This window comes from Apis dorsata, unplaced genomic scaffold (assembly GCF_000469605.1).
Source record: "Apis dorsata unplaced genomic scaffold, Apis dorsata 1.3 scaffold_238, whole genome shotgun sequence".
Taxonomy (NCBI): Eukaryota; Metazoa; Arthropoda; class Insecta; order Hymenoptera; family Apidae; genus Apis; species Apis dorsata.
In genome coordinates, this window is record NW_006263518.1 from 172,349 (window position 1) to 181,454 (window position 9,106).

Genomic DNA, 9,106 nt, shown 5'->3' on the forward strand with positions numbered 1-9,106 from the left:
GAAAACTATAAGAGGACTTGACTTATATTACTAGGAAGGAAACTTGATCAAAATTTTTAATCTTTTATATTTTAAATAAACTGCTTTGATACAAGTATATGGAACAAACGTAAAGAGATGAGGAAAAAGATAAAATGAATAACCAAGTAGTTGAACGATACGATACAAAAATACGTTCTTGGTCATGACGGATTTTTAAAAATAATGTATACGTATACTTTTATGCGTATAAACTTTCATTCACTGGAATAAAATGTTTATTATCTTTGTATACGTATATTTTATATGTATATATACATATAGATTCATTCTTCGCAGATCCATGTAAAAATATAAAATTTGTTCTGCTCCGTTGCTATTTTAATTTTTAAATTTATATAAATAATTAATATATTAAACAGATTCAAGTTGATAAAAAAACAAATTAATAAGGAAAAAAAAATTTAAATATGATAAAATATTATTTTATAAATAAAATGAGATACATCGTAGAAAATGATGGTGACACGATTATTCAATTTCTATTTTCAGTTCCGCCCGATATTTTAGATTATATGACAAGCACGGATATAATAGTCAGAGAAGGTAGCAATGTGACATTACGTTGTGCTGCTAAAGGATCTCCAACACCAAATATTACATGGAGGCGAGAAGATGGAGAAACTATATTTCTCGAGAATGGAAAAGAAGGTAAGTACTGACCGACATCTATATATATCGTAAAAAAATGAAAAGACAATAAGTGAAATAAAACAAAAAAGATTGGATCGAATTAATCGAATTATATAAATAACAAAAAATTCAAATTAAAATACAAAGAAAAGAACAAAAATTGTACTATCATTTCCCATACAACGAATAAAATAGATTAAATAAAACATTTATATTTATAATAATTTTATTACCTTTTAACATAAATAAAAGATTAAAAGCTGTACATTTGACGTATTATAACATAATAATACTTATCTAATATAATTTTTTCCATTAATTCCCCCAATACATTACGTTTAAACATATTTTGTATTTCAAATAAATTTTTCAGAATTTTTACCTTCTATTTGTTTTTTTTTTATTTAATGATCTATCAATATTGTTCTCTTATTCAGATATGCGAGTATAGTTAAATTATTACTAAAATATTTTACGAAAATATGTGACAATGGTTAAACGAATATTATTCTCGAAGATTGATGGATTTTAGATAGAAAAAGTAATTCTTTTCATACTGAGATTAAATCTCAATATATTTTTACAAGGAAATTTACAAGGGAAATTTTTACGAGAAAATTGCATCAAATCTAATGTATTTACAAAATATTCACAAATTTCTTGCATATATATATATGTGTATTAAAAAATGATATATATATATATGTATTAATTCATATATCATTTTATTTTGTTTTTTATGTTCGCAATATGCTTTCATATTAATATTGGTATATTTTTATTTAATATCGATATATTTTTTGTAGTATATATTATATATATTATTAAATTTGCATTGATCGAACGTAAAATATTAAAATATAAAAGAATTTAACTTCTTCTAACATACATATACTATACAGATACAAACTAATGTTAATGTAAAAAAAATTTGTTAACATTCGAGGTAATTTTGTTAAATGTATAACAAAACGATTTTTCTTTTTTTCTTTCTTTTTTCTCAATTAGAAATATTCTTTGTATTATATTTTTTGCTTGCGATTCGATTATTCGAATTTCGATGAATTATTTATTAACTTGTTTTTACACAATATATGCGTTTAAAGAAATGTTTCCGAAACGCATTTATATGAACGGCCGATAGAAGGTTAAGAAATATATGACGTACGATGAACGTAGAATGAAAATTTATCGCTGGTGGCTTTCAAACTTATTTAGCGAGTATGATGCGTGATACAACGATCCTATCCATGTTGCACCTGCACCATTGCCATACCGATGACGTTAGGATGAAATACATGGTCCGCGTTTCGCACAATAACACCAAGTAATACGAATGTTCTGATTCGCACACGAATCGTTGCAAACACTTTATTCGCGAGACGTGGTAACGATTTATCACTCTTTTGTCTTTTCACCGCATCGAAAACTGTTGCCTGTATCCTGTTCTTCCGCCGGAAACTGCCTACCCTGTCTTATGGAAAGAAAAATGTCTCTTGTATTTTAAACGTCTTCCCGTATATGCCAGCCTTTGTAATACTCGCCTAGACAAATATGTATCTACCAAAAATATTTCTATCAATTTTTTCCCCTATATATACATATATTTTTCTGCGATCACGCGGATCAAAAAATATATTATCGAAAAGAAGAAAAATTTTATCGTTAAAATTCTTTTTTAAAAGTTTTATCAACGATAACTTCTTAATTACTATTATTATTATTTAAATAATATTTTTCAATATATCGCATATTATTTTTATTTATCTCGTGATAGAGTTGAAATTGAATCGAAGTTCGGATCGTTGCGACGAGTATTCGCAATAATATTTTGTCTGTTTCTAAAAACTATCAGTGTATACAATGAAAATGTATATAAAACAATTATGAAACAAAAAAAACGATTTAAAATATAAAAGAATTTTTATTAACTTCAAAAATGCTTCAATTATGCTTTCCATATTTTAAAATTTTTTGAATAGATTCGTCGAGAATAGTTGGAATAAGTAAAATTTTTTAATTAATAATTTAATTAATTTAAACAATCTTAATAAAATAACAGATATTATTTTTTGTCTTTTAATTATTTATATTATATTATATTATTTAAAAGAAAGAGACATTATTTTTTTTTTATTTAAAAAAGAGAAATATCTTTAATCATTTTAATTAAAAATTAATTTGAATAAAATTGATTACACGAGAGCATTTTTTTTTTAACAATTATGATTAATTTAATTTATTTATATTATATATAGTACACGAAGACACTTTTGACGTTAAACAAAGCGGAGATCAAAGATCGCATAGATTTGTATGACGATAACCGAGAAAACGTTTATACATTTTAGGAAAAATTAGTTCAGCTTACTTTTCAGCCATGGTTAGATGTCGTGTATCTTTGAAATGCACCGAAATGACAATAAAATATCTAAAAAGTGTAAACACGATATCAGCGCGATTTCATTGGACAACTCTAAATCGAATTAAATCGTAGCTTTGATCATCCAATTCTATTGCTTATTTGCACACACACTTTTCTCGAATGTACTCGGTACCTCCTCTCTTCATTTTATACATTTATATACATTTTATATATATATATTTATATATATTTCTCGAATTACGAATCATAGTTTTTTTTCGCTTGTAGACCGTGGTTTACTCGTATTCTCGTATGCGCGAATAAAATTGTAGACAAACCGACAGAAACCTATTTGTTGGAAACTGTGTACAAATATGAAAAAAAAAAAAAGAAAAAAATGAAAAAAACAAAAAAACTCGTCGATACTTTTCACAGAAAATACGAATGTAGCGACTCTTCGTAATTCGAAAAATTTATTTATAATTCTTGATTTTTTACAATAACTATTCAAAGTACGTTCATTTAATTATACGCAAGATTACTTATTTTTAAATACGTTTGCTTAGATAACGTTATTTTAAAAAAGTATAAATTATTAGATGATCGATACGTTTACTTCGTTCGAAGAATAAAAGGTTTGAAAATAGATACGTGTAGTAGCATGATCTAGTTATTGGTAATTAACTCATAAAGTAACAATAGTTGAAAAGTAATTAATTAAAATGGAAACGCGAAGTGTATCGAGTGGTTTGGTCAGTGGTTTACAATTTATCTCGTATATGCAAGTGATTACAGAGGGTGGAGTCGACAGGCATTTCAATAACATAAATTGTTCTGTGCAGAGATTAAGCGTTTAGGTAGACAAAGCTCAACGAGAATCGAAAATTCGAGCGGGAGCAGCGGCTGTGACCGCCTTTTAGTTTTCTACCAAAAGATTTACGTTCACCCGCTGACCATGTTCTATGTGCGGTTACTAGTGTATTCGCCATTGACACTACTGAATCCAGAAATAGAAGGTGAAATCCTTCTAACCGGTATTTCGCCTCTGTGATACGCTCGTTACAATTTTCCATCTCTCGTATACTTTTCAACTTGTCATTTTATTTTCTCACTCTCGCTACTTTTCTCTGTTCGTTTGATATCTCTTCTATTATATACGCATATAAATAATATATTTACATATTATATAAAAATATACAACTTCTCTAATTTATAAATTGCCATTGTTATTTCAATTTTGATAAACAACGAAACGCGATAAAATAAACTGGAAATGGATTAGAGAAAGTAGGACGGAAACTATGAGACTTGAGAAACGCGGAAATATAAATTTTGAGCTTTTATTCTTAGGAAGCTTTATTCTTACGAGAAAACTTGAAGAAATCTGACTAAAGAAATGATTTCGACTGTACGAATGTCAACAACGAAAGAAGAAATGCTAATTTCAAATAATATTTCTAAACGATTACGATATAAAAATCTAATAAACGAATATAAATGAATAAAAAAGAATCGATCTTATCGATGATATTTTACTTCATTTCATCTTATTTGATTATCATTTAAGATCATAAAAATCAACGACGTTAACGACGAACATATACGTACTTACATGCATATATATAATACACGAATGAAAGCCATTGATACCTGTATTATTCGCACGTGTGTAAGTGTATGAATAGAATTATCTTTACAGAGATATGTATATGAATTATAAAATTGAAAATGTAAATACGTTGGACATCTGAAAATGCGAAAGTATTTTTAAATAAATGAATATATATCGAGCATAAAATTGGAAAATATCGTGGCAACTAATTCGTAATTGTTTCAATAATCATCGATAACAATTGATAGAGCAAATATTTCTTGCGTTAAATATTTGGCCATGTTTCATATATAATTTACCTAAATCCAAGTAAAATCTGTATACAGTACAAATAACTTGTTCGTCGATTCATTTAACAGGTCGGTCATCCTTTATGAAACAAAGAACAGCGTTGATTTCGTATAGCAAAAAGATTGGTAATAGCGTGTTCGTAATTAATGTTAACTGACCGAGTTAACTCCTTCGTGTTCACTCGTGCATCTGCATCCGTTTCTGGCTTTTTGTCAGTCCGTTTAATCCGAGTAAGCATCAAATGCTACGAACGGTGTAACGATTGTCGCAAATTTCTTGCTAACCTTGCTTTGGTTTACTCGAGAAGAACGGTGGATTATATCTATTTCATTACGGTATGCATAACTCAATTATATGAGTTGAAACAAATTTCAATTGTCGAATAAGATGATGCAAGAGAATGGAATTAAAAAGTTGAGATACGATTAAAACCAATCCAATGGATGATGTTACAAAAACTTCTTGTTCGCTATTTTATCGATTTAAACTCGATTGTTGCGAAAAGAAGTTTGGAAAGTTACATTGAGAAACGTAGTAGTTGGAACGTATGTTTGTTTCGCAAAGGTTTTGCAACTTTGAAGCACATCGAGTACCTATTATTACACTCGTATATTTGTACTCGAATATGATTCTTAACATTCAAACACTTTACCACTCGAATAGAATTACTTGTAATGTTTCAATCTCCGTGTATAAAAAATATTAATATTTTTAATATTATCAATTTATCACTTCGTTATACGATAAAATCAACAACATTCGAAAAAAATAAATTTCTCGACTTTGTTCCAGTGAAAATTGTCGAGGGTTCGATCTTCAATATCACCAAGATAAGTCGATTGCAGATGGGTGCCTATTTATGCATAGCCTCGAACAGTATACCACCTACCGTCAGTAAAAGAATAATGCTTACGGTACAATGTGAGTATTTTTCTTTATGATAGGATTTTATATCTTTACGTTAAATGTTGTTTAATTTAATGTATTTGTTATATTTACAGTTAGTCCAATGATTTCAATCCAAAATCGATTGATCGGGGCTCAAGAGGGACAAAGAATAACCTTGGAATGTAACTCGGAAGCGTTTCCGCAATCCATCAATTATTGGACGAAGGAAAACAATGAAGTTATAAAAAATGGTACTTCGAATTGAATATATCTATTTCTCTCGATATTTTTTTTTTTACATTATTCTCTATTTCGATTCAATTTTTATCGAATTTTATCGATAATATATAAGTTTCAAGCATATCGGTTTGATTTTCAATTTCGAGCGTCTTGATTTTAAATTTAATTTAAATTATTATTGGAAAAGGGAAAAAGTTACATCTGAAATTGCGATGTAAGAATACAGATATATGTAAATATATTTATATTGGTTGAAAGTAATTTACATAGATAATGCGATAACGTGATAAAAGTTGAGCGTTATACTTTACGAGATACTTTAACATAGAAACAAATTCGTATACCTTCGCGTTTGCTCGTTTGTAATGGACGTGTTCCACGATAATTCACCGAAGAGCGATTGAACCATACTGATCAACATAGTTAATGCTGTTTTATTAACGAATGTACGCACAGCACATGGCACATATATACCGTACGTTACTGAAACGGTCTAACAATACGGTCGTAGTCGGATACACAGAAATACGTAGAACTATAATTACTTCGAATAATGAGACTTTGATACTAAATTTTTCACGCGCGAGAATTATTTACACAACGTTTTATCGTTCTATTCTCTTTCATTTCCGTGACAATGCGTAATATCCATTACTTATTATTTTATGTAACGTTTTTTCAAATTTTTTCACTTAAAAAATAATTTTTAAATGATGCACGATCGTTTTTCGTTAATTTATTCTTCGTTTTCGATTTTGTTGTTGTTGTTGTTGTTATTATTATTATTTATTATTTCGAGGAATCGAATCGATGATAAATATAGAACGATATTAAAATCTAATCGATTCATAATATTTCGAAATTATTTTTACATATTTTTATATATTTGTTTTTATTGTTTCTCGTTCATCGTTAAAGAAAGATCAATTTTTTCATGTTTAAATTTATATCGCGTTATACATATTTGTAATAAAGTGACAGAGAGTATGAGTAAAAGTAAGTTCGACAAGAATCATAGTATTATTGACACGAATAAGCACAAATGCATATTCACCGTGTAATTATTTCGTATAACGAGACACGATATTCACGAAGGTCGTGTAGCGTAGTAACCACATGGAATATTATACATCCTCTTGGATCCATTAATGCGTCTAGCTGTTCTAGACTAGGTGATGCAAATACAGTAAGAAAGCCAACGTTATGATCCTCGTATGCAAAGTTATTGATCAATTAAATTATTCCATACTATTTTGTCAGATAGAAATCAAATTTAAATATGAAATATATTTTATCATTAACAAAAAAATTGGATGTAGCTAATTTCATTAAGCTAATTTTAATTTAAATATAGCTATATAGTATATATACAACACGTTGTACATATAACGGAATATTTCAATCCCATTTCTATAAATCTAATAATACACGTAAGAGATTAAATCTATATAAGTTAGAAATACGAATGAACAATCTTTGAATGAACAAAAAAATATAAAACGTACAATTTGAAAAAAATTCACTTTTAAATGTTATTATCTTAATACGAATTTTTTAAAATATAAACTTTTATTTATATAATCGGAGAATGAAGAAAAGAAGAAACGATGAAATGAAAAAAGACGAAGGATAAGAAGAAAAATGGAGGAAAACAAAAAAGAGATTTTTTTCGATCCTTCGATTCGATCATTTATCAGTAACTGAACATTTTGCCGCGGAACGATGCAATCTTAGATCGTTATTGGATAGGAGGGAATATCGTGCGAACAAAATCAAAGCACGGTTGATGATGTAGCAGCAAGTTGTATATATGAAAGTAGCGTGCCTGGAGCTACTTACCGATGCCATTACTGTCCTTTCACCCCTCTCTGCCATTCCGCTATCCTAACTGGTCCATCCTTTTCGCAACACGACGACGACTCGCACCCCTAGTCCACTTACGACCATCTCAAACCGGACGTTTTCCGGACCTAGCTTCGCTCAACCGTGCGTAAAACTTTAATGACTCGTGATTGTCATGACTTCTGCTCTTTGCGACGCTCTTTTCGCCCGTAACGTGTGCGGTTTACCGAGGGAAAACGATGTCCGCTGTCTTATTATTCATTCCCGAGCGAAAGTTTCAGTTAACGAACCTCTCATGCGAAAGTATCTTCAAATTTTTCGATTTTCTTCCATCTTATGCGCGATTGTCTCCTTTTTAATCCTTCAGTTCAATTTCAATTTACCTCAATGTATACCTTACACGTATATCTTACACGTATACTCATACACGTATACCTTACTATTCCTATTTATCTATAGTTTCTCACTTTCTTTTCTCGAAAATTTCGATAATTTTGTTATTTTTCTCACTTTTTTTCAATGGGGAAAACAGAATAGAAGGAAAATATCGGTATCTCCAACTTTTTGCATAGAAGCAATTTTATATCCGAAAATCCATTGAACCATGTCTAGCGTGATAATGCTCGGCAACGCAGTTCAACGTCGTTAAACTTTTTCATCTGCTTTTCAAACTCAAAGCCGACCAAAGTTTTTCTCTTCCGTTTGCTACGGTCGATGGAGCCACTACATAAATGCATTCTACCCTTTTCACCCTCGCTTTTTCCGCCCCTCACTTTTTCTTTTTCTCTATACGTTCTATCTGTCACCAAGTTTCTCCTTACCTGAGAAAATACTATTCTGCTTTACCATGGACCAGTTATACTTACGGATTTCAATCTCTCTTCATTCTCGCGAGATCACGAATCGTTAATCGCGCAAAATTCCTTCTCTCGTAGTCTCGGTATTCATCAATTTCTTCAATTTCTTTCTCTTTTTCTTTCGAAATATCCTTCGGGAATATCATTTTAATGAAAAATCTTTTTTTTTTTTCTTTCTTTCAAACATTCATTTCGTCTAAGATAAATTATCTTCATATAATCGTAAAACATAAATATATTATATCAAATTTAAATATTTTATTTAATGCTTCGATTCTTTGATTTTTTTTTTTTTTTTTTTTGGTTTCGTACCATAAAAATAAAAGTAATATCTTGATT

At 29.2% G+C, this 9,106-nt stretch overlaps 1 protein-coding gene across 4 annotated transcripts in view; it reads left to right on the forward strand.

Moving 5' to 3' along the window:
* Window positions 1–9,106, forward strand: part of LOC102677979 (neurotrimin-like) — a 178,438-nt gene that overhangs the window by 164,969 nt on the left and 4,363 nt on the right. For all 4 annotated transcript variants that reach the window (XR_421799.2, XM_031510551.1, XM_006615827.2 and 1 more), the window contains 3 exons: window positions 532–690; window positions 5,733–5,861; window positions 5,942–6,079. Coding sequence is in view for 3 of the 4 variants with exons in the window: in XM_031510551.1 (XP_031366411.1) it covers window positions 532–690; window positions 5,733–5,861; window positions 5,942–6,079 (426 nt within the window). In the remaining variant the exon portion in view is untranslated. The remainder of the gene's footprint in view (window positions 1–531; window positions 691–5,732; window positions 5,862–5,941; window positions 6,080–9,106) is intronic.